Raw genomic sequence first — 27,680 nt, 5'->3', positions numbered from 1 at the left:
TATTTTGATTTTGGTAATAGAGCTCTTGCTTTCATGACAGGTATCCACCCCTGAACCCTTTCCAAAGCTCTAGTTCCTAAGAGTATCATTGATACTGTGAGACTATTATCCCTTGTGTTTACTCTCCTTTTTCTTACATAAAGTAAACTAATTCTTTCAAATCCTAATGTATTGAAAGAGAAAGAATAAAGCTAGATGAGCCAAACTGAACTTTCTGATGTCACATAGATTACCTTTTCTTCAGAAATTGAATATATCATGGACCTCAGTAAAATTCTTCAATTGCATGTACTCATTTCCAGTTTAAAATTGTAGAATTTAGCAGTCTAAATCTTTTAAAGTTAATAAAATGTGCAAAAATGAATGTAGACTTGCCCAAAGTTGCAGATGTCAAAAAACAAACTATTAATCCCTCGTATCTACCAATAATCATCTATAGTTGTTAGGATTTGTAAGGGCATTATACTGGCAAAATATTTTTTCAAGAAAAATAGTGATCATTAAAGCAAACATCATGTTTAGGAGATCAGGTTCCATTTTTAATATGCTTCCAAGACTTACTGAATATCTGTTGCTTTTTTTTTTTTTTTTTTTTTTTTTTTTCAAGAAATCTCGCAGGGCGCCTGGGTGGCTCAGTTGGTTGAGCGACTGCCTTCAGCTCAGGTCATGATCCCAGAGTTCTGGGATCGAGTTCTGCATCAAGCTCCCTGCTCAGCGGGGAGTGTGCTTCTTCCTCTGACCTTCCCCCTTTCATGCTCTCTCTCTCAATTCTCTCTCTTTCTCAAATAAATTAATTAATTAAATCTTTAAAAAGATATATATATATATATATAACAAAGTAAGATAAGGAATACTAAAATGAGCTAAACAGAGTTGCTGCCCATAAAGGACAGTACATTCGAGGCCAGAAGTTTGCATGGCTTTATCAACATTATTGTTGATTGTAATTCTCATGGCTACTTTGTATATGATGTCCTAGGAGCTTTGGGGGAGACTGTCAGGGCAAATAAAAGTTCTTTAAGATTTATTTTATTACTGGCTTTCCAAATTTGATGGCCATTAAAATTACTTAAGGAAATCCAGAGCCTAGGCCCCAACCAGGTACTAAATCAGGTTTTCTACTTAGGCATTGAAGAGGGGAGGGAGTTCTCAAGTCTCTGTGACCATAAAAAACTGCTCCAGTGTTTCTTATGCACCCCATTTTGAGAGCCACTGCCTTATGTGATACCACCTTAAAAAGTTTTGTCCCTAAGAACCCTGCTATTTAAAATGTGACCCATGGTCCAGCAGTGTTGACATCACCTGGGAGCTTGTTATAAATGCAGAATCTCAGGCCTTACTCCCACCCTAAAGAATTAGAACCTGCATTTTAACAAGGTCCCCAAGTGATACATATATGCCCTAAAATTGGAGTAACTTTGCATTAGAGGACTACAAGAAAAGAACTACACATATTACTCAATGCACACAGAGTTGTTATAAGTATTTAAAATGTGTGTCATACATACTAGTTTAAAAGGTATAAAATATAATTTATGATTTTTTAAAAAAGATTTTATTTATTTATCAGAGAGAGAGAGGGAGAGAGAGCGAGCACAGGCAGACAGAATGGCAGGCAGAGGCAGAGGGAGAAGCAGGCTCCCTGCTGAGCAAGGAGCCTGATGTGGAACTCGATCCCAGGACGCTGGGATCATGACCTGAGCCGAAGGCAGCTGCTTAACCAACTGAGCCAACCAGGCATCCCAAAATATAATTTATGATTTTAATTGATACACAAAATTTAGCCATCATGATTATTATAAATTAGGTGCAAGGTTTTCAGAGTAGTCAGCAATGTAAGTGTTATGATAAATGGCTTGGGATTTTGCAAAGATTAGTTCCCTAAAGACAAATGTGATCTTAAAAGTAACTGACATTACTAGAGCACAGTATCTAAATGGTGATAATAATGTAAATCTTAATCTTGGTCACGGTCAGATGTGAGGCAGTGAAGCACGAAGGAGCCAGATAGGAGGTGATTTTCCTTTGCAAGTATTAAGTGGAGGAACTAGAAGAATGAGGAGGGAAATGGTCAGGATTAGGAAGAAAGAATCACCTCTTTCTAAAGCAGTAACAGTACGACTACATGCAAATGCTTTACATTTGCTATCTCAGTTAATACACATGAGAAAATCTGCACAAGAGCCAAATACTGTTGGCTATAATATTAAGAATACACCCAAGATTTACTTCTGGAGTGTTAAGTTAGTTAGTCCCTTCCTTCCTTCTTTCCTTCCTTCCTTCCTTTTTTCCTCTCTTTCTTTCCTTCTCTCTCTCTACAAGTTATTTCCGCAACCATTCAGTATTCTGTTCCCATTCCCCATGTCCCCATGTTTCCGATCCAGCAACGTAGAGGCCTAAAAGTCACAACTGGGCTATGAACTATTAAGCGAGATTAAGGCTGCAACCAGTTACTACAGGCCAAATCCAGCACAGAGAAGTGTATCGTTTACCAAGACAATTTGGTTGCTCGTTGTTTAATTCAAATGTTTTTAAGATAGATCATGAAACAGTTTTAAAAATTCAACCATGTCTCTTTTCACATAGTTACATTTGGGTCTTTGGTCCCTTAGGACATTTGAGTTTTCATCTCTTGCATTGCCAAAATTGTGGAAATCAGGAATTCTAAACTTCTATTTCTTTCAATGATTTTATTTATAGAACTGCGGTTGTTTTGTGCACATTAGTCCTGGGACAGTTTTAAATATGGGTCTAAATTGCTCTTCTGTGCAGAATAAAATCAGAAGATCTGAAAATATTTGCATTATAATAACCTTGGGAACACAATGAAAGAAAGGAACGCATCCTTGATGGATACATGGTCAGTGGGGCAAGGGTTCTACTGAAGCTCAAGCAACATATGCTTCTCATTTAAAAAATTATTACCATAGTTTCTCTTTAATGTTGACTGAAAAGGAAAGAGCAGGTGGCTCTCCACATGTTTACTGCAGTTATTCTGTTCACTCCTGGGAAAGGGACATTTAAGGGGAAGCTTTTATTAACCTGAATATTGATTTTTATAATATATTTGACATATTTGTTATAGAGATTGTATTTGGTTCTCGTTCATCATAATTATGCTTGTTATACAAATTTGAATGTCTTCCCTTAAACTGTAAATGAATGCACAAGTCATATGTTAATTAACCCACTACCTCATTGACTCAGTGAGAGCTCTTTGAGATCATTTAGACTGGCTCTTTACTGTAGTTCAAGAAAAAACAGTAAAGATTCTTCTGAAAGATCTGATCCAAACACTACAAGCAACCTCATTGCTCCCCAGGATTCAGAAAAATTAGAAAGAAAGCCATCTAGATAAGGCTCCTTCAGAAAATAAGTTTTGCCAAGAAAAGGGTAACTCACATTAGTGCTGGCGATTATTGTTGCTGCATAGATCAAGATGTGTTTCCTAAGTATTGCTCATCCTGTGATGTCAGAACACTTCTAAAATCTCTTTTTTAATCCACCAGGATTGGTGCAGATGGTACCCGATGCCATAACCCTAGCAAAGATTCATCGCCATTCTGGGCTGATTGGACCTTTGAAGGAAAACACAATCAAGAAGTGGTTCAGCCAGCACAATCATTTAAAGGAAGATTATGAAAAGGTTTGTCCTGCTGTAGTTAATTTTAAATGAGGTGATAAATCAGAATATGCTCTGGATCATTAGCTATTGTGGTTGATGAAAAAGTAAATTAAGTACACCTTGAGTGTACTCAGTCATTAGCTTAGTAATAATAACCAGTTTAAATGGAATATTAACTAGATAAAATTTCTGTATTTGGTTTTACTTCTTATAGCTATCTCTGCTGAAATGATGCTCCTTGAAATTGCTCTTTCAAGTTACCTCTGCATGCCTGTACACAATCTCCCATTTCTATAAATCGCCCTCCTTCTTTTGCAATGCATTTCTTCTGCTGAGCTCTACCTGTTTAAACCTTATTCTTTCAATGTTTGCAGAAAGCATAGTAGTTTTTTTTTACTTTTAATATCTCAGAACTTTACAAAATGTAGTGTTTTATTTAATTGCAAACACTTTTTCCCACTTAACTTCATGCTGGCATCTGGCCTGCAGTGTACAGTTGTGCAGGTTCTGCCCTATACCAGAGCTCCCAGCTAATGGAATGAGTTGGTTAAAGTCAGGCTTTGTTCCACTTGCCAGGGCATGAACTGGTACAGCAGGATGTACCCAGAGACAAAGGCACCTTTATACTAATTCACACAAAGATAGAATATGGTCTAACATTGGATTTGTTTGGAGCTGTCCAGAGCACTGAAATTCCTTCATCCTAGGAAATGCCTCAGTCCAGAGCAAACTGGGATGATTGGTCACCCTACTTAGCACAGGCCATGATAGAGAGACCCAAGAGTTCATCTATTTCAGGCTTCTGTGAGATTGGAGTAGAACAAATTACAGGCTTTTGGAGGTCAAATAACAAAGATAAGATGACATTATCTTGAAATCTATTTTTTCACCATTCCCACAATTATAACTTGAGTTTTGAACAAATCTCTGGGATTATATTAGAGATGTTTTCACACAGATTTGCCCTTCACAGCTACCATGTAAGGACATCTTTTATTATCTTTGTTTTATAAGTGAAAAGTATCTAGATAGACAAATTAAATGACTTGTTCAGGAAGGCAACTATGCTCACCACTATACCACCAACACAAATGACTTGTTCAGGATCTTGGGATATCCAGAACTAAGACATGAACTAGGTTCAGTGACACGGATTTCCACTCTAGCATGTCAGCCACACCATTCTAGGAGACTGATTACCATGGACCAGCCAATCACTCATGGTTATACCTTGGTTACAAAGTTGCATCATTGATGAAAATGATGTATACCCAGGAGATCATTTTGAAAATAAAGAGTAGTTTTGGCAAGAAACTTCTGTTTCTTGAAGAAACAGAAGCCACAATTGACTCAGTGGTTATCTACTTCCACCCACGAAGACATTCACTGATATAAGACCATACCAAACCATTTTTGGACAACAAGTGGATGACCTATGTGCAAGGATATACATAATACATTACATAAATCTCAGTATGGCTTTATCTGTGTTAAAAATTCAAATATTCAAAATTGATATTTTAAATTTTGGGGCATAGGCAATATTGAGCCATATTGTTTCTTCTTTTACCTTGAAAAAAATCATTCAATATTGTATATTTGAGACATGAAAAAAACCCACACCAGGAATCCTCTTCAATAAACTATGAAAATTAGAACCAACTGAGTAAAAGGGGTATTTTGCACAATTTCAATGAAAACATTCATTAGGCCAAAGAAGAAGTTGCTTCATGTTCTTCTGTAGCATATCCAGAACCAGTCATTTAATCATAATCTTCTCTCAACTGAGATGTAGAAGTAGTTCTCAATTATGTAATTTTGCTTTTTATGATAGTTTTTACCATTAACTCTGATGCTAACACATTTGCTCATTTTGTGTGTGTATTATCTTTGTGTTATTGTTTTTCAACTGATTAGGCCTTGAGGAACTTTTTCTATTCCTGTGCTGGCTGGTGTGTGGTAACGTTCATCCTGGGAGTCTGTGACCGGCATAACGACAATATCATGCTGACAAAGTCAGGCCACATGTTTCATATTGACTTTGGAAAATTCCTAGGTCATGCACAAACATTTGGAGGGATAAAAAGGTCAGTGTGCAAATAATGTTTTTTAGAGTAATTAAGCAATGTCTTAGAGTGATGTATAACATGTAATGGCATAGGAATCCAGCAAATGACTGACTCCCCATCTCTCACATCCCCCCAAATGACACAAACATGTTTATATATCTAATAAGATTGAAGGAAATATTTTTTCCATAGATTGTTAATGAAATAAATTAGGTTTCTTCAAATCGTTAGTGAACTTCCACCATGAGACACTAATCCTGTTCTAGGCTGAATTGTCTGAAATATAATATTTTCATTTTTTTATAAACCTTGAATGGACAATGAGGCATGAATTCATGGTCTCAATACATCTGGTATATTGCCCATAGCAATCACCACCCCTGGTCTACATCTCATAAAACTAGCACATTTCCTACACTGAGATCGCATTGAAGAATTCCAGAAATACCTAGTGAGTAACTACCATTCAAGGCTCTGAGGCTATAACTGTAAACAAGGCAGACACAAACCCTGATCTCTTTCTAGTAGAGATGACACACATTAAACAAGTTAACATGCAAAGAAATGATACGAGGAAAAGAGGAGTTTAATTTGTTAATAAGAAACTAAAGCAAAGAAATGGAATAGAGAGTTACTGGGGCAGGGATGCTATTTTAAAGAGGCCTCTAGATAGAGATGGGACACAACTGTGTAATTAATGATTACATGTGAAGAATTCTCTACTATGACTGGGTCATGATGATTTCTCATGATGTCAGTTTTGGGAATTTTTCTTTCTTATGGATTTTTTAAGGGGCAAATTTGGCATATAATTCCTCATGATAAGATATGAAGAGTTTCCAACTAAGACTTTTTTTCTTGAGCAACTCATTGTCTTAATGGAATTAAGGCTATTTTAAAAAGGCCTCTAGATAGAGATGGGACACAACTCAAGCCGTTGATGGATTTCAAAACTCTTTCCTGCTGTCCTGTGAAGTAATGAGACAAGATAGGAGTCTACTACAATGATTAGAGCAAGACCTTAATGGAAAGGAAGTGGTAAAAACTGACAGATTGAGAATTTATTTTGGAGTCAGAGTCATAGGACCTGCTAATCACTTGGACACTCGGCATGATTAATGGGCTGGGGGAGGGGCTTAGCAGGTAGGAGAAGAAAGGAAAACACTCAAGGATGACTCCTGGATTTTTAGTCTTAATAAATAATTTTATTATTTACTGAACCCAAAAAGAACTGATGGATGAGTAAGTTTTTGTTTTCTTTTCTTTGTACTGGGGCAAGGAAGCCCAAAGTTTAAGACTAAAAGTCCCTTTCTTTAAAAGGATACTTCACCTGAAAGTAGAAATGGAATCAAACCATTCTAAAGTGTAATCAGTCACTTTTAGCTAAAAGCAGCTCCCCCATAGATAATGCCTACAAGATAGCACAATGAACTTTCATTAGATGCCATTATCTGGTATTAAAATGTCAGCATAAACTACATAATATGATTTTTCCTATTTTGTAGAAACATACAAATGGAATCACTTCACTTGTTATTCTTCCCAATACACTGCCTTCTATACTGACTACATTGAGAAAATTCACCACATCTGCATTCATTTCTTAAAAATCTACTCAGGATTGTCTGTGTTCTGAGGACTTTAATAACCTTTGGGACACAAAGTGTAATAGTCCACATTTACCACCTCGGTGGGGTTTGCTCTTAGAATAGTAGAAGACAAAAACATGAATAATCACTGTAAAATGTAGAGAGGGCAGATAGAGAGTTGTACGGACTTTTAGAACATCCATAGAGGCAGGATACCTAGTTTATGAAAGATAAATATAGACATAATTTACTTATGTAACGTGTTTTCTCTAAAATCCACTCTTTCCCAGAAATTTAAAAATTAGATTACAATTCTGACATCTTTGTTTTTTTTGCTGTATGGTCCACTGAAAATGTGGGTCAACCTTTATTTATTTAACCAGCAATAGTGTTGACCATAGTGGTGGTCAAAATAAATATATATAGATATAGATATAGATTGCATTTCTACAGAAAAAGTTAAGGGAAACATATAAAGTAAAGAACAAGTTACTGGGCGCCTGAGTGGCTCAGTGGATTAAAGCCTTTGCCTTCGGCTCGGGTCATGATCTCGGGGTCCTGGGATGGAGCCCCACATCGGGCTTTCTGCTCAGCAGGGAGGCTGGTTACCCATTCCCCACCACCTGCCTCTCTGCCTACATGTGATCTCTGTCTGTCAAATAAATAAAATCTTAAAGAAAAAAGAACAAGTTACTGAACAATATGGTAAGTGCTGTAATGGAGATATGTCCCAGGGTCTATAGAAAAGGTAGAGCCAAATTTGTTCGTTTATTAATATTACAACAGCTGCTGCTGCTTCTACATTTGGCAGTTTTTTTGACATATAATATAATATTAGTTTCAGGTGCACAGCATAGTGATTCGACAATTCTATATATTGCTAAATATTCACCACAAATGTCGCCATCTGTCACCCCACATTTATCACTGTGTTATCATGTAATAGGAATATATATATATATGTATGTATGTATATATATTCTCTATGCTGTACATTTTATCCCTCTGACTTATTTCTTTTATAACTGGAAGCTTGTACTTATAAATCCCTTTCATCTATTTTGCTATCTCCTACTGCCCTCACTTCTGGCAACTACCAGTTCTGGGTATTTATGAATTTGTCTCTGTTTTTTGGTTTTTTGTTTTGTTTTGTTTTTCAGATTCCAGTTACATAAGTGAAATCATATGATATTTGTCTTTCTCTGTCTGATTTATTTCACCTAGCATGATACCTTATGGATCCATTCATGTTGTCATGATAGCAAGACTTTTTTCTTTTTTATGGCTGAGTAACATTCCATCGTGTATATATGCCACATCTTTATCCATTCATCTATTGAGGAACATAAACATAGGGGTGCATATATTTTTTCAAATTAATCTTTTCATTTTCTTCATGTAATACTCAGAAGTGTAATTACTGGATTGTATGGTACTTCTGTTTTTAGTTTTTTGAGGAACCCTCATGCTGCTTTCCATAGTGACTAGACCAATTTACATTCCTACCAACTGTAGAAGAGTTTTGATTTCTCCATATCCTCACCAACATTTGTTCTTGCTTTTTGGTACGAGTTTTTATAACAGCTGTAAGGTGATATCTCATTGTGGTTTTGATTTGCATTTCCCTGATCATCTGTGATATGCAGCATCTTTATATATATCTGCCGGCTGTTTGTATGTGTTATTTGGAAAAACGTCTATTCAGGTCCTCTTATGGCAATTTTAATTCTCTTTTTGTGCAATGTCTGAGGTGCATGAAAATGTACCCAGCACAGATCCTTACTGATAGTAGGTTCTTAATATTGCTTTTCAGGTAATAAACCATTCATAGGGAAGCCTTCAATCATTCAATAATTATTGATTGGATGAACAAAAAGGAAGTTAACACTGTCTTCCTTTGAGATTATTGATTATTGTTCACCAGTTAAGGGGGCCAGCTGCAGCACAATGATCCATTTGGATTATTACTTGCAAGATTTTATCTCTACCAGTGGCTATCTAAGACTCATTAGCAATGTCCCCTTGGATTTCTGTCTTGAAACTGTTACTTCTGAATTTGTATTCTAACAATTTTCTTCCAAGTCTCTTTTGGCTGTGTCAAGAATTCATTTGAATGCTGTTTCATAAGATAGCTGACTACTTCTGTCCTAGGACCATTGGTTGTTCTTAGTGGTTGCTAGGTTGACAATAGGCTTCTTATAAATCAAACTTCTGTATCCCCCATGACACATGAACATTCTTATTTTTACTACCTTTTTTACATTATAGACCTGATCTTTATTTCTTTAAAGATTTTAATTTTTTATTTGATCGGGAGAGACACAGCAAGAGAGGGAGCACAAGCATGGGGAATGGGAGAGGGAGAAGCAGGCTTCCTGCTGAGCAGGGAGCTAGATGTGGGGCTCAATCCCAGGATACCAGGATCATGACCTGAGTTGAAGGTAAATGCTTAACGACTGAGCCCAGGCGCCCCAGACCTGATCTTTAGAGAAAAGTCTAGCTTCACCTAACTTCTTTTAAACACCCACTAGACATATTAATAACCTGCCCATAATGTACAAAGCCAGGCATGTAAATCATGCCCTAGAACTATCCTACTCTCTAACAGTCTAGCAAGGCCATATAATGCTCTAGTAATAACCAGTAATATCCAGGATCATACTCCTTAACATAATTACATGTATCCCAGACACATGTGTTTCTCCTACTATCTACTCCTTAAACATATGGAGGAGGAAAGTATTTGTATAACTTTTTAGGTTTACAAAGGATTACTAACACATATCAAGTAATTTCACTTCATAATCCACTTGCCTTGATCATTGCTCAATTGCACATAAAGAGTCGTAGTTTAAAGTTGGGGATGGTTTATGGTTTGGCAAAAAAGAAATCACATACGCACATAAGACCCTCTCTGATATAGATATAGCCTTCAGCCAAGGTTACAGAACTTAATAATGGAAATTAGCAGACCAACAGAGCAGAACCAGTTGTAGTAGTATATCTGGGGATAGATTTTACTTTGATCTTTGGTTTCTTTAAAAGGAAGAATAATGAGGTGATGTTTTTCTTACAAGCAGGATCTTGAGAAAGAAACTGATTTCTTGCTGGGCCATTGCCCTTTAATATTCATGCTTACATCACCATTCCTGAACATCTCACACTAAAACATTTATGTGATTCTGTTTAGAAAATGTTCATAGACATTGGCTCTCCTGGTTCTTGGATTATATCGAGTTAGCCCAGCAACACTTTCATTTGGAATTCTTGCCCAGATGTCCCTGAACCATTCTCCTGAATTCATTTTACCAGAAATCTGGAAAGCCCATGCTTAGACCAAATTGGAGCCTCCTGTAGACTTTCTAGCTTTGAAGAGAGAAGAAATGTTATCTCAGCTATGAATATGAAGGATTTCAGATCCTGTATATAAACAAACAACCCTTCCTTAATGCTTTTAATTATGAGATTAGATAAAGAGGATTTACACCAGTGGATTAAATCACAGGGCAATTCAGCCCTATCATCCCTTAGTGATTCTGGGGGAAATTTGGCTAATCCTTACAATGGGAACAATGAAGAATTTCACCAACTTTCTGAAGTTTTTTCTGATTTTTCTTTTGAAATATTGCTTCATTATTATCTTCTTTATTTTCTCTCACAAAAATTCAAATTAAAGTGGTTAACAAATTATGCATCCACAGTTTTGTGCTCAAATTTCCCTTGTAACAATGACTTCTACATTGCAATTTTTTCATTACATAAAAGCTATCATTGTAATAAACTGCAAATTTCAACTCAGTAATTTCTTGATGGTGACTTTCTCTTATAGAGGAGAAAAATTAAGGAAGGCCTTTTATTGGTGATGTTTATTATTCTTCTAATTCATTGTTTCATATTTGTATTTTTCCAAAGTATATTTTCACAATCTATGTTGTCTTTTACTTCAGTAATACTAGACTTGCATGAAGTCTTTAATTTTAGAGGTTGTGTGAGTGGTAGTGGTTAAGCTCAGATACCCTGGAGATACACTGTATGATTTTTTTTGTTAATTCCATAGTACAGTGTACTAATGATGTGACCTTGAACAAATGGCTTCTCTGTGATTCAGTGTAGTTTTTTATGAAACATATTTTTTTGAAGATTAACTGATAACATGTGAAGTGCTTAGAAGAGTGTCTAGCATTGAGTAAAAGCTCGAGAAACGTTCTAATTAACTGTAGTGTAAGTGCTTCAAATGAAGTGACAAGAAATGAGACTGCATTTCTAGGTGATTATTGTGACTTTATGTTTAAAATTATTTGAATATCTTATTTTGGTACTTTTTTTAAAGTATGCACTCTGAAACAAATGAGTTGAACTTTTTAATCCTTAAAGTTCTCTGAATTTGAGGCTTCTTAACTGACAGATTGCACTGCAATCTTTTTTACTACATTGCAGTATTCTTCAGTTTATTTAGATTATAAGGTATTTCACCAAGTCATTCTTGACTTCTGATATAATTTTAGGCATAAGCAGAAGTGTCCTCGACCTGGATCAAGCTAGCTTGATTTTTTTTTCACCAGTGAAGGGGGCTAGCTTGCAAGAGCATATTGTCTGTATTCCTTCTCAGCTCCATGTTCAGTGACATCACTTTGGTAGCCGGAAGTCAGCCATAGTGAAAGTATATACACCATGAAAGCTGCAGAATGTCACAAATAAGAGCTTTCTTTTTTTTCTTAAAAAAAAAAAAAAAGTGAGTTAAATATATGCCACCATATTAGAGGACATGAATCCATTTAAAACAGATGAACAATCATTCCAGAACACAAACAAAATAAAATTCCAACTCATTTTTTCCTATTCAAATATTTACATGAAGATAACTAAAATATTATGTATCTATCTTCCTATAGCATGGTTTATACACTTCAAACTTTATTTCAATAGATCACCTATCACCAAATATAATTCATCCCAGAATTTTCATCTCAATATTAGTCATAAAAATTCCCCATATCTATAATCATCTTGACATTTATCTTCAATAGTTAGTTACCACTGATTTAAAATTTTTTGTTTAATTTCTAATTTGAGTACTATAATGTTTATATTCTAAATACCCTTAATTTAAAACCATTCTTGGGAAAAACAACAAACAAATAAACAAACTCCCTTAGCAGATTAAAAGATTTTTTTTTGTCTTACTCCAATCATTCTGGTTTTATGTAATATTCATTGTAATCCAAATGCTATATAGGCATTAATGATCTCTTACATGCTTTAATTACTATCTTAGTGTTCTCTAAAATTAGGTGAGTCTCATTGGTCTGTTATTCACACAAATGTTTACTAATAAACATTGTGGTTTTTTTTACTGAAAGCAGTATATGAAAAAAGCACGTTTTCCAGTACTTCTCCAACTGTGACTGCCTTACGGGCATCTTTGTATCTTAAGCATCTAGCTAGCTCCTGACACCTAGCTGAGGCTCAATTTTGGTTGATTGAAGGATCACTACAAAAATGTCTTAAAATTTACCTCTCTTGACCTAAGAAAGTACAATTTTTCTGAAGAGCGAATTAAGAACCTGCCATATTCTGTTATCCTAACTACAAATTTACCAAAGGATTTTTACTTAATGGTCAGTTTACGTGTGGGAGTTGGGAATGAGACTCAGAATTTGAATCATTACCTTATACCCATTAATATGGATAATATTAAAAAGCAGAAAACAAGTCTTGGTGAAAATGAGAAGAAATTGGACCTCCTGTACAATGTTAGTGGAAATGTAAAATGATCCCACTGCTATGGGACACAGTATGGCCTCAAAAAATACTGTGTTTCTCAAAAAATTTATAAAAAATTACCATAAGATCCAGCAATTCTACTGAAAAGAATTAAAAACAGGGTCTCAAAGAGATCTTTGTACACTCGTGCTTATAGCAGCATTATTCACAATAACTGAAATGGGGAAGCAATCCAAAGGTCCATCAACAGAAGAACGGGTAAGAGGAACTATGGTATATATATTTAATGTAATATTATTCAGCCTTAAAGGAGAGAAATTCTAACACATACAACAACACGGATGAACCTTGAGGACATGTTAAGTGAAATAAACCAATCACAAAAAGACAAATACTGCATGATTTCACTTACATGAGGTACTTAGGGTAATCACATTCATAGAAACAAAAGCAAAATAGTGGTGGCCAGCTGCTGGGTGGAGGGGGAATGTGGAGTTATTGTTTAATGGGTATAGTGTTTCAGTTTTATAAGATGAAAAGAACAATGCAGATGGATGATGATGGTCATTGCACAATGCTATGAACAAGTTTAATATCACTGAACTATACACTTAAAAATTGTTGAGATGATAAATTTTATGTGATGTGTATTCAACCACAATGAAATAACTAAAAAAAAAAAAATTGGTATACTATAAATTTCACAAAGGCTTCCACCAGTCACAAAGCCAGTCCCAGGCAAACTATACCTAACATCTGAATAGTGCTTTGATATTCAAAGTACTCTCACATAGACTTATTTCCAGAAAAAGTTTGTTCTGTCATTTTCATCTACTGACTATCATTTCTCCTTCTCCCATCCCCCTAATCATTCCACTGGGTTTTTTATTGTCTGGTTTCTTCTGAGTAACCTTTTTTATATTTACCTCCGTCCCAATATATGTAGAAAACAGTTCCTTCAATTAAAACAACAACAACAAGAACAAAACATGAATTTTCTTCAAAGAGAGACTTGTAAGTTTTCAAATGAGAAGAGAGAGGGATGATAAGAAAGGATGAAGTGTAGGAGAAAGAGGGAATAAAAGGAACAAAATGAGAGAGGGAAGAAGAGAGGGAGAGAAAACAAAGTAGTGGGAGGATTCTGCCTTCTGGCACTCAATGAGTCTCTCTTCCATTGTGAACAAAGTATGACTGACATAGAAGACATGCATGCTCTCGCAATTGGCCTAAGGTATGTACCTGTCACATAAGCATCTGAGAGTATAAGCAACTGAGTCTGAATCTAGTTTTTAAAGAAATTTAAAGAAAGGCTGCACATGTCTCCTAAACATGAACCTAGTGTAAGAACTTCATCTAGCGTTCAATGAAAGACAGAGTACCTGCTTCCATACAGAGTTTTAACTCATGGTGTTAAACTTGGTAAGAGATAATATGTCCATTTCAAGCATGATTCATAAATTTTGATCATGCAAATAGTAACTTTGTGGGCTATTTAATATTTTCAGAGGTAACCTGGACTATTCTTGATTTTTATTTCCAACTTGATTTGAAAGCCTATCTTATTTAAAATATGATGGCACAATCCAATTTCACACAAGCATTATGGCATTGATAATCTTTTCCTCATAGCTAGACTAGCATCTGTTCCAAGCATACATTGGAATTTCATGCAAAGCATAACTATACACTTATTCTTGAACTCAAACTCAAGGGAGGAAACATGAGATTTCAGAGGAGCTGACCTGATCAGTCTCTTCTTGTCCTCATAAAATCCTGACCTACTATAAACTCACACCCAAAATACCAGACTTAAGAAAGTACAACTGATCATTTTGAAGAGGTAGCTGTTTTAACTACTCTTTTCAAATAAGAGAGATAATGTATCTGAGCCTGACAGGAACTCCAGAGTCAGTTATCTAAAATTTCTAAGCAGTTTAAGATCAGGGACCTCTCAGAGTCTAACTGTGGACCCACAGTGCATCCACAAGAGGCTAGACGAGGAGAAAAAAAAAAAAAAAACCAAAACATATTTTATACTTAACAGATTATTGGTGAGAGTCCCCTTAGTTAATCATTGCTGAGAGCTTGGAGATCTCATGGGGTGTTAAATGTTCTTTTTGTAATGTACATGCACCCTTATATTTTCTCTATATTGCACATAGGAGGTTTCCTGTGCTGTCTAATTATACAAGGTTCTATCCTATCCAATGGAGATTCCAAATTTGCCTTCTCAATTAACTCATGGATATTAGACAAGAGACTTGGGTTGTTTCTGTTGGACAGCAAAATGTGTTCTCTGAAATGTAGGTCATTTGTGATACTGGAAAATATAGGCTTACACATTCCCAGTGTACTCTGTCTGCATTCATTTATTGGTATGTTAATATCATCATTCACTATGATGGGAGTCTACAATTTTTTAAATCTCTAAGACAATATATTTTAATGTTACTATGATATTTCATGAGGGCGAAACCATCTGAAATTCATAAAATCAATAATAATAGTTTCAATAATAAAAATAAAATGTACCTCGTTCCTGAGTCCCACATTTCAATTCAGGGTACAAACACATATTCAAACACTTGAGTCTAAAGTTTAGGACTAAAATTTATGTCCATTTACTGACATTCTCAGTTACTCAAGTAAATACTAGATGAACTATAGTATAAAAAGAAGAAATATGTATGTCCACAGAGCCCATGAATCCTTCATAGAATTCTCTATCTTCCCATTTCATTCTCCATATCCCCTGCCTTCCTCCATCAGCAGCATTGAAATAGGTAGCTTTTCTCATATTGCTTTGGATTATCACTGGGAGTGACAGAAAGTACGCACTCCTTAGTGTGATGCTGCATCATCTGGTATTGGGGATCAGATTCTAAAGGAAATAGTCAAAATTACCCTTTTAAGCTTCATAAATACTGGGTTTGCATTTCTTAATTAATCCTCACAGGAACTCTTTGAGGTAGCTGCTGTTATTTTCTCTAATTGATAGATCGAGAATTAAGAGAGAAGTTTTAGCGGTTATAACTTGTCCAAAATCATGCGCAGTAGGTGGTAGGACCCTTGGGAAGATGCCCTGTGGGAAACTGATACTCCCATTTCTCAATAATCCTAGCACACTCTGTTTTCTCTCCAGTATTGGGACAGATGGCTGTTTCTTTAGTTAGTAACAGATGACATAGTTATCCTGCCTTTATGGCCATGATATATATTAAATTTATATCTTTAACAACTATAGTCACATATGTTGCAAGATGATTGTACTGTGAGAAGCATTCACAAACTAAGAACACGTGTTAAAGTAGCAGGGCCACTCTCTCATCCATAGGTAGTGTCCTCTCTTAGGGGTGAAAAGACAGGCACAATTGTCATTCTCTTTTAAGTTTTTTTTTTTCTTTTTTTACATTTTAAAAAGAGCCATCTAATAGGAATAGCTAAATGTTTATGGGATGTGACTCTAGTTTTCAAAGCCCACCAGCAACCGTTTTATTGAACTTTGGGTGGCCAAAGACCACCCCAAGCTGTTGGGATGAGGTCCAGGGCTATTATCTAGACTGTATAAATCACATTGGAGGAAGTTACTTCTGTGCATTATGGTGTCCTTAAATAGCTTATGTGCTCCATACTTTAAAATTGAACATCATTCATTTTTAAAGTATGTATGTATTTGCTCAAGGAATAGATCAATAAGTGGAAGATCACTCATTTTAAGGATACAACACCTCACTTGTTTCAGAGGGCATCCATTACAATTAGGATGCTTGGTCCATTTTCCTTAAAAATATATTTCAGAAGAGGGCAATCCCCACTGGGAGGGCTAGTGATAGTGAGAAGATTTCAGGAGAAAGTATAACAATAGTAGGACTTTGAAGAAAGGATGAGAGCTTAAATTAGTGGGGGGAAAAAAGCCTATATTTAATAGTCTGAGTGTTGTGAATAAAAGTGTGAAGGCAGAAGATAAACATGTGCCATAACCCACTCATTTTTCTCTGTTCTACACCATGGCAGCCAAGTGCTGCTAGAGAACACCATGACTACAGGCAAACATTGTCCCTATTTTCAAATAGGCTGTCCTCACAGCCCACAATGCTTCTGCATCCATTTCGCTATCTCATGCACCACAAGGATTTGTACTTTATTCTTGCGGGATGAACCTTGTATCTCTCCTACCCATTATTCTTCACTCCCTACTTTATTTAAATAGACAACCTCAACTACTACTGTCTTAGGAAAATAGAAATGGTAACAGAGCCTGCTTTTCGACTCAATACAAAATTCACAAACTTAATTACATCTTAATTACATCAACTTCTTCTTGTTAGAGTAGATTTGCTTTTCCCTCTAAAGCCAATCCCTCGATCTGTGCTTTAGAGCCATTTCCCTCCCACATTCTAACATACGTTATGCTCTCAATAATTCATTTTTCCTTGCATATTTATCCTCTCCCTCTTAAATAATCTTTTTAAATATCCTGGTCTCTCCAAAGCTTAAATAACCTTGCATGAAATGCCCAATTTCCATGCCACTTTGCTCATTATATATAAACTTCCTGAAGGAGTTGTCTAAATTCTTGACATCTTTTCCTTACTTTTCATTCCATAACCACTTCAATCTGACTTTATTCTTTATTAGACGATAAAATCAGGGGCTTCTGGGTGGCTCTGTCAGTTGAGTCGTGGACTCTTGATTTCGGCTCAGGTCTATCTCAGGGTCCTGGGATTGGCAGCAGGGGAGTCTGCTAGAGATCCTCTCCCTCTCCTTTTGCCCCTCCCCTGGCGCTCGCTCGCTCTCTCTCTCTCTCAATAAGTAAATCTTTAAAAAAAAAAAAAAAAGATAAGATCAACAATGACCTGGGTACCTGGGTGGCTCAGTGGGTTAAAGCCTCTGCCTTCAGCTCAGGTCATGATCTCAGGGTCCTGTGATCAAGCCCCGCATGGCGGGGGAGGGGGGGGTCTCTGCTCAGCAGGGAGCCTGCTACCCCTTCCCCCTCTGCCTGCCTCTCTGCTGATTTGTGATCTCTCTCTCTCTCTGTGTCAAATAAATAAATAAAATATATTTTTTAAGATTTTATTTATTTATTTGACAGAGATCACAAGTTGGCAGAGAGGCAGGCCCAGAGAGAGAGAGGAGGAAGCAGGTTCCCTGCTGAGCAGAGAGCCCGATGCGGGGCTTGATCCCAGGACCCTGAGATCATGACCTGAACCGAAGGCAGAGGCTTTAACCCAATGAGCCACCCAGATGCCCCAAATAAATAAAATATTTAAAAACAAAACAAAACAAACAAACAAAAAAAAAAAAAAACCCAACGACCTGTGTAGTATTTGATTCAACAATATCCATTCCTCATTTTGTCTGATTTATCAGCAGATTTCAATGGTGTTGACTTCTCGTTCCTCAAAATACCTCTCCACCTGCCTTCTGGAATAGGTTATCACTCTGGTTTTTCTTCCCTTCTTAGTGTTAATACAGGAGGTTCCCTTTTACTACACTACTAAATGTTAAATTCTACAAGACTCATCTTATCCCTCTTCTCTTAGCCCCTTGCAGTCTCCACCAAACTCGTATCAGCCACACCTAAGGCTTCTATCAATATCAATATCTAGATTACTTATATAAATTTTAATTAAACTTTTTATTTTGAGGTAATTGTGGAATCACATTCAGTGGTAAGAAATAATACAAAGAAATCCCATGTACAGTTTGCCAGTTCCCCCTAACGGTAACATCTTATAAAATCACAATGTAATATCATAACCAGGATATTGATATTGATATAGTTCAGATGCAGAAGAGTTTCAAGGCCCCTAGTATTCTTTGTTGCCCTTTTTTGGTCATATCCACTTTTCTCTCACTCTTGCCCCCTTCCATTCTTATCTCCTAGAAACCACTAATTTGTTCTCCATTTCTATAATTGTGTCTTTTCAAGAATATTATGTAAATGTAATCATATGGTATGTAATCTTTTGAGATTGGCTTTTTCACACAGTATAATTCTCTGGACAGTCACCTAACCTGTTCTGTGTATCAATAGTTTGTTCCTATCATTGAAAAATAATAGTCCATAGTATGGATAAACCACAGTTTGTTTAATTATTCACTGATGGAAAGACATCTGGCTTATTTCCAGTTACTAAGTATTACAGATAAAGCTGTTGTGGGGGTGTCTGGGTGGCTCAGTGGGTTAAGCGCCTGCCTTCGGCTCAGGTCATGATCTCAGGGTCCTGGGATTAAGCCTCACATAGGGCTCCCCGCACAAGTGGGGTGTCTGCTTCTCCCTCTCCCCTCTACCTCTGCTCCCCACCCCACCCGCTCTTGCTCTGTCTCTTAAATAAATAAATAAAATCTTTTTAAAAAAAAAGTCATGTATGTGCTTTTGTGGGAATATAAATTTTCATTTCTCTGAGACAAGTTTTCAAAAGTATAATTATTGGGTTGTATGGTAGATGTGATGTGAGAAACAAAGGCAAAAGAAAAAATTAAATTTCCATTCTACTTACAGCCCATTGACAAGTCCTTGAAACAGGCAGTGACATTCCTCTAGAAACTCAGCTGCCTTGATATTAATACTTTGCTACAGGCAAAACGCAATCTTAGCTTAACATTTATCCCAATCCCCCAGGATCCTGTAAGTCTACTTTAACATATAAAAATTCTTTGGAAATTTCCTTTATCTCTACCCGCCAAGATGCATGTTGGCAATCATCCCCCCAGCATATGGCCCAATGATATACATCTGAAGGGCTTTCTGACTAGGGTCTTCCTAGACAGTAATAAATGACCTTTTCCTACCAAAACCAGCCCCCTCAAGGCACTGGAAACCTTGTTTCCAAAGTTCTTTAGACACTTAAACTATCCCTAAGCCTCCTCCCAACTTGAAAATATATGATTGGCCATTCCAGCTCTTTCTGCCCACAGGTTCTGACCCTGTACTTTACTAAAACCGTCTTTTTTTTTTTTTAAGTCTTTTATTTTTATTTTATTGTGATAGGAACACTTAATGGGAGACCTACCCTCAACAAAATTTTTAAAAGCACAATACATTATTTTTCTTTTTTAAAATTTAATTTAAAAATATTTAAATTAACATATAATGAATTCTTTGCCCCAGGGGTATAGGTCTGTGAATCATCAGCACTCACCACAGCACTCACCACAGAACATACCCTCCCCAATGTCCATAACCCAGCCACCCTATCTCTACCCCCTCACCCCCCAGAAACCCTCCGTTTGTTTCATGAGATTAAGATTCTCTTATGGTTTGTCTCCCTTAAAACCGTCTTTTTGCACCAAAGACATCTCAAGAATTCTTTCTTTTGCACATCAGTTACACGTTGTTGTTGTTTAAGAAACTATGAAGCTGTCTTCCCAAATAGTAGCTATAACATTTTACATTTTCACCATCAGTGTGTGAGTGATCCAGTTTCTCTCCATATCCTTGCCAGCATTTGGTATTGTCACTCACTTTTTATGTTAGCCATTCTGATAGATACGTAGTGATACCTCATTGTGGTTTTGACTTGCATTCCCCTAATAGCTGATGTTGAACATTCTTTCATGTGCTAATTCATGTGCGTATCCTCTTCTGTTGTCCTTTCATGTCTTTTGCCGATTTTCTAATTGTGTTGTTTGATTTTCTTTTACAGTTAAATTTTGAGACTTCTTTATAGATTATAGGTATCACTCCTCTATGTGGTCTGCAAAAATGGTCTCCCAGTCTGTAACTTGTCTTTTTATTCTCTTAAAAACTCTCTGCATAGCCCTAGATCCCAGAGATTTTCTTCTACATTTTTTCTGTAAGTTTTATATTTTATATTTAAGTCTATAATCCACTTAAAGTTAACTTTTTTATTAAGTGTGAGGTTTCCATCTTTTTGCCTATGAATGTCTGGTTGCTCCATTATCATCTGATAAAAGCCTATATCCTTTCTCCATTGGATTGCCTCCACACCTTCACCAAAAATCAGTTGGGCCTATTTGTGTGAGTTTATTTCTGTTATTTATCCTACTCAAATGACCTATGTGTCTACCCCTCTAATGCAGGATAGTCAGAAGAAAGGCAGGCAGGGACAAGAAGCTCCCGCACTAAGAAGAAACCACCCTTAAAAGGATTTTACACTACTCTGGAAGGAGCCCTCTACCTTTTCCCACATGATAGGTGGATGACATCCTGATTGGATGGAAGATGCAGGGAGAGTTAATCAGATCAAAACAGCTCTCCAACCAGCCCATAGAAACCCCTAGACTTAGGAACTCCAGTGGAGGCCCTCTCATGTCCTCTCCCTCTTGGGGAGCTTTGTACTATCACTCAGTAACTATGACTCAGTAAACTTTGTTTTGCTGCCTGCCACTCTTCCTGTGGTCTACTTTTTCATTCTTCACAGCAGTGTGACCAAGAACTGAGGGCACTAAAGAAAAGGAAATCCTGTAATGCCTCCACCAATACCAATTCCTTACTCACAGACACAGGACTGAGGTCGCTCATTACAACTTGGTGAGAATGGAGTTTTAGAATCACCTTGGAGCCTTCACTGGTGTGGTGGAGGAAATAGAGTTATACATACTTTCTTTTCCTGCATTATTTGGTTGGAGTAGAGTGGTTATTGTCTAAACATTGTCTCTCTCTTAGGCTATCCCTTTCCTGGGCCTTCGGCTAGAAAGAGCAGGATTTTCTTGGAAATTTTTTTGTCTGCATTCACTGGCATCTCCAGATTGCCAGCTTCTTGAACTCTGTGTTTGGACTATACATGGCAAAAAGAACTCTCAGAGAATTCACCACCATATTGTTTCTTGTGTCCTGAGGTCCTTAGGTAATCAAAGTAGAAATTTAACTCACAAAATTTTACCTCCAGGCTAGATCTTTTCTTTATGGTCTGGAAATAAGGATCACAATACTTCATTATCATCTGCTCCTGTCTGTCTCAAAGACACCTCAAAGGTAACTTGTTCAAAGCTGAACCCACTCTGAATGTTGCACTATATCTTCTTGACATACAAGCCAAAAATTTAAACCTGTTCCTAAACTCTTCCCCTATTCATTTTGAACCATATGAAGTCCTCTTGTTTTTACTGAAAAATTTTTTTGTCTACCCACTTCTCTGTACTGCATGCCACAATCCTAATCTGAACTATGCTCTCATATCTAATCAAAATCTTCTGCAAAGTCTCTTATCTGATCTACTCACATACATCTTCCCTGTTGCAAATTCTTTTCCATGTTACAGCTGGAGGGGCTTTTTCAAAACACTTTGATTATTATCAATACATTTTTTATTGCTTTTAGGATGTTTAATTTTAAAATCTTCAACCTCACCTATAAGCCTTACACATATCTATTGTAAATGCTGAATAAATATTTGTTGATAAATAACTATAGTACTCTAACATTTTGGGCCATTCATCCCTGGCTAGATGAAAGTGACCTAATGGAGAGACATATCCTGAAAACTTAAGCACCCTCAGTGCAATGGCAATGTATACATTTTTAATGATGATGATCTTAGTGTTCTAGTGCATTTATCCAAGGAGATTACATTGACAGAATGGTTCGAGGGGTTTATGCAAAAGTAATAACAAACAGCAAATTACTAATTGTCCTGCTATTTCCCATATCAAATGAATTTATTTGTCCCCTTAATAATCAGTATTTGTTTGCAACAGAAATATCCTTAAATTTCTCAAGTATATATGCATTTTTAAAGTACTACTCACTTCTCATCTAGAAAATATTCTTAGCATTTTTACAGAATAATACTTTCAGAGAAGGACTAATTGTAAGCTAATAAAAAGATTAACTCTGACAACAAAATGACAGAATTATAATAAAATTATAATAAAATAAGATTGTTCAAATGGCCTTCCCACATAAATGTTAAATTATCCAACTTCTTCACTGCATGAGCTATGTATATTTGCTGTTGCATCCATTGCAGAATACTGTCAAAATATTGTTTGAGGCATTCAGAGTAAATAAAGGAAAGACAAAATAGTGCCTCTTCCCTTGAAAATCATACAGGTCATTTGGGGGAAAAATCATAAGACAACTAGAGACTATAAAGAATGAAATAGATTAGCTGTAGGGCTAAATTAAAAGAGAAGGCAAAGTAAGAGAGAAATCAGCAAAGGATAGGTAAATTAGAGAAGACTTACTAGAAAACAATTAGGGCATTAGGTGGGAGACACAGAGAAAGAGAGTAACAGGGCCAGAAGCAGGAAATAATACAGGTAAAAGGTACAGAAGCAAGAGCAGGTAGGGCTTAGGTAAATAATAGTAAAACCACTAATCTGGAAATAGAGTAGGATAGTCAAAACAAGAAATTTCTGGTAAATTTGACAAGCTGTAAGTGAGAGGTTGTCAGCATATGAATCAGAATGCAGTAACAGTATGGGCTCTAAGAGATCAAATAGTTTCTAATCTGCTTTCTTGCCACAACCAATTTATATCTCAGATTTGTAAGTATTGCTTAAACTTCAGATATAGTCTCCAATACATTAATTCTGCGACCTCGGATTAGGTTTGCATTTGAATGAACTGATAAAGCACATCCCAGCTACGACTCTTAACAGTTTGTATGGTTGGGATAGGATTCTGTTTCACATGTGCAGCCTCTTTCCATTTACAGAAAAATTTTAGTCTAAGTCATTTTAAAAATTGGCCAGAAGTGAGTCCTGTGAGTCATATAGAAAAAAAGGTAGCATTTTATTTTGTTGGACCCACTGAAAATTTAGATTGTGGAAATATTTAAACACAGCCAGGATTGGGTCCTTCAATATTACTATTAGTTTATATTTTCTCCAATTCAGAAATGATTCTTTTATGTATTTGACTTTCTGCTGTGGTGTTTCTTCATCTGATTTATAATGGTGCTTACCATGGAAGGAGGAAATATGTTATCACATGAACTCGAGCATAATTACAACTTTCCAAGGGAAATTCTATTTGATCAAGCATATGAAAGAAAAAAGAATCTGTAGGACATTAGAAAAGAAAATTTCAGGAAGTTATACAATTTAAGACTCTCTTAAAATTATTTCAAAATTTTGACTGCTACCAAATTCAAAGGTCCACTTAAGGGTTTATGCATAGAAAGGGGTTACATGGAGTTGCTGAGAGTAAATTAAACTTTGAAGGAAGGATGGACATTTAAGCATTTTTAAAGAAAGAGGGAGATTTAATTATGACAAGATTCAGCTCTGAGAACCCATTTATTTTTATTAGTTGGAGGACGAGTAAGTATTTAACATTTGTTGAATGCTCACTATGTGCCAGCCTATGAGTTCTAATACTTTTATATGCTTTAACAAACTTAATCTTCTCACAAGTCCTAAGAGTCAAGTGCCCTTGTCTCTATTTTACAGAGGAGGAAATTAAGACATGGAGAGGACAAGTAAGACATGCCCAGGATCACAGAAGTAGTAAGTGCTAGAACACGATTGAAAACCTGACTGACAAGGGCTACAGTCTGTGCCCTCTGCATAGTGCTTTTAATCAGAGCAGTTCCCAAGTGTGTAGCCTCTCCGTGTGTCAGGCATTCGTGTACATTTTTTTTAGTAATCTTCACAGGAATTCTAAGAGCTGGGTATTACTCACCAACCTCAGAGAGGAGGAATTGAGATACAGCAGATCCGGGATTAGAACCCATGGTATATCTCCTGTTTTCAATAGCTCCATTTCCAGTTTGACTAAAACACAGGGCTGTAAAGTAAATTCATAGCATATAAATTGGATAAGTCAATGAAGGCCAAAAATAAAAGGATATGAGGCAAACATTTTAAAATTTGGACTTGATTCTTAAGACACATTCCTCAGTATCTAGGTGCTCAGTAAATTTTGTTGAATGAAAGAATGACTGAATGATTGAATATAAAGAATGACTGAATGATTGAATATATTATTATACCAGCTTCCCCTCTGGACAGTCAATGGTAGCATGCATCACTAAAATAAATAAAGTAATCACAACCAAATAGAGGTACATTATTTATTTTCTTTCTTTCTTAAAATACTTGCCTGTAATCAGATTCTACTGGTCCAGATCACCTACAGAATGCCTGGGTTGTAGCTTTCCAATTTGAATATCCACAATTCTAAGAGGTCTATCAGATTAGCAAGATTTTCCACTGCATTATATTTTTATTCAAATGCTAAGCACCCAACAATACAGAACATAATCATTATTATGATCATTTTTTTAAAAGCAGCTTTCTCAATACTCCATGACTTTTTTCAATTATTGCTTAGACTAACCTCAATTATATCTAGGCTGCTAGGCTCAAATTTTAAAATGTTTTATTTCAATTCACCTCAAATCTTTACTTTTAAAAAACAATGTTTTACCCAAAACTGTATTCTCATCTCAAATGTTTCTAGAGGACTGTAAGTCAAATCAGTATTAGCATGGTTTGTCTCATCATTGTTTTTCACATCACAGAGAAGTGTTTCCAATCCTTCCTCTGCTAATCTCTTAGAAATGCTTTTGTTTCATCTTGGGTCTCTTCATGTCTCAAAGAACATGAGAAAGAAATGACAAAAATAGAGAAAACAGGACCATTACTCTGGTCCTTTGTTTTCCTATTCAACCGTGGGACTACAGGAGGTAATATTATTAACCTACCAATTCACATTGGTTTGCTCATATTTCCTTCTTTCTGATCAGTATTTTTATTGAGCTTAGTGTGAAATGAAAAAACAGGTTTCTTTTATTTCCCTTACAAAGCATATGACAGTGAATTTAACTTTGTTTATTCAAAAATTGCCTTCTAAAAGAATTTGTCATTATATATCTTAGCTATTACCTGAAACCTTTTCCCTAAAGAGTCAATATCTTCTTCTTTTTTTTTTTTTTTTTTTTTTAAAGATTTTATTTATTTATTTGTCAGAGAGAGAGAGAGCGAGAGCGAGCACAGGCAGACAGAGTGGCAGGCAGAGTCAGAGGGAGAAGCAGGCTCCCTGCTGAGCAGAGAGCCCGATGTGGGACTCGATCCCAGGACGCTGGGATCATGACCTGAGCCGAAGGCAGCTGCTTAACCAACTGAGCCACCCAGGCGTCCCAAGAGTCAATATCTTCTAAGAAAAAAAAAAGAAAACTTAAAAACAACAACATAAGTTCAAATATACGGTCTGTTCTCTTATTTTAAAATTTAGCAACAATTTAGCAATATAGTTTCTGTAAAATTGCCTTTGTTATTAATTGGCCTTAGATTAATTTTAATGGATAATATTTCCATCACATATAACTTGGAATTAAATATTTAAGACCATATGAATCTATGCAAAATAACCTGTTCTTCCTTCTCTGTTGAAGCCCAACTAAGCTATTCAAAGCCTACAATTAGCAAGTTTTTCCAGCTTTTCCATAAAGGAGGTGGTTCCAGTCCTTAGAGTTGAGAGAAAATAACATAAAAAATTCAAATGAAAATAAGTTGCTGTTACTGCCTAATTGAGCTCTACCTACCATTTGTCCTCCTGCTTATGGTTGCTATTGTTTTTGGTTTGCAGGGATCGAGCACCTTTTATTTTCACTTCAGAGATGGAGTACTTTATTACAGAGGGTGGGAAAAACCCACAGCATTTCCAAGATTTTGTGGAGCTTTGTTGTCAAGCTTATAATATTGTCAGAAGGCACAGTCAACTGCTCTTGAACCTGTTAGAAATGGTAAGTCCCTTGGGGAAACAACAAAAATAATAAGCTTCATTTATGTCTCTCTTTTAGTAGTCTATTTCTGCTAATGGCTTGGCATTCCCCAAAGAGTTATTCAAACCAGAAAGGAATGAACAAACTAAAAGTACCATTGTATAACTTATAAATACATTTTTAAATAATTCATTCCATTAGTTCACAGTTATTTTCTCAAACATTTCTATTCACAATAAAATTGATGTATTGAGAGGTTATCTTGGTATATTTTGATTAAAGATTAAGGACAGTAATTTAGAATGTTCTATCAGTTGTATTGTGCTTAAGGAGTTTTCTAAAGTACTTTTAAAAATACTAGATTAAGGACAGTAATTTAGAATATTCTATCAGTTGTATTGTGCTTAAGGATTTTTCAAAGGTACTTTAAAAAATACTGTCTCATTTACACATTATAGCAACCCAATGATGTAGACCAGGCAAGGATTTTTCCTGGCTCCCCTCCCAATCTCTGCCTTTTTCCACATTAAGAAACTGGGGGTCAAAGATATAAGACAGCTTCTTAGGACCTCAACTGTATTTAGTGGTACACATTGGGTCTACTGAGTCATGATCCCATATGAAAATTTAAGTTTCATTCCACTGCCCAATGTTAAAGAGATGACGACTAGATATACATGGTGAGAAGAGAAGGATCTGATAGAAATATCTTCTAGGAGAAGGATGTGGGGATTCCTTTAGGCACATACACACTAGGAAGTGTTGCAAAATATAGGAGAGAAACACACCTTTGGTAAGTCAGTATGGTGTTTGGAGTCAAAGCAATCATAAAAAATAGCTGGTTTAGAACCTTCAGATAACAATAATTCTATTAGATGCTTTTAAGGGCACAGATTTCTTAACTCCAATAAGATCATGCTTCTCATCTATCAAATGAAGATAACAGCATCTATTTTGTAGGACTGATGAATAAATAACCTAATAGTGAATGTTTTGCATGAACATTATACTAAGTGTTTTATGTGTATTAATTGAT

General features: G+C 36.0%; 1 protein-coding gene across 2 annotated transcripts in view; it reads left to right on the top strand.

Annotated features, from left to right (window-relative positions):
• Positions 1–27,680, top strand: part of PIK3C2G (phosphatidylinositol-4-phosphate 3-kinase catalytic subunit type 2 gamma) — a 354,996-nt gene that overhangs the window by 233,295 nt on the left and 94,021 nt on the right. For both annotated transcript variants that reach the window (XM_004755743.3, XM_004755744.3), the window contains exons 23-25: positions 3,510–3,646; positions 5,543–5,712; positions 26,509–26,665. In XM_004755743.3, the coding sequence (XP_004755800.1) occupies positions 3,510–3,646; positions 5,543–5,712; positions 26,509–26,665 (464 nt within the window). The remainder of the gene's footprint in view (positions 1–3,509; positions 3,647–5,542; positions 5,713–26,508; positions 26,666–27,680) is intronic.

The sequence above is a fragment of the Mustela putorius genome, unplaced genomic scaffold, assembly GCF_011764305.1.
Source record: "Mustela putorius furo isolate JIRA1106 unplaced genomic scaffold, ASM1176430v1.1 tig00537227_pilon_pilon_pilon, whole genome shotgun sequence".
Lineage (NCBI taxonomy): Eukaryota > Metazoa > Chordata > Mammalia > Carnivora > Mustelidae > Mustela > Mustela putorius.
The sequence above is the reverse complement of the archived record's forward strand: the minus strand, read 5'-3'. Positions and strand labels throughout refer to the sequence as shown.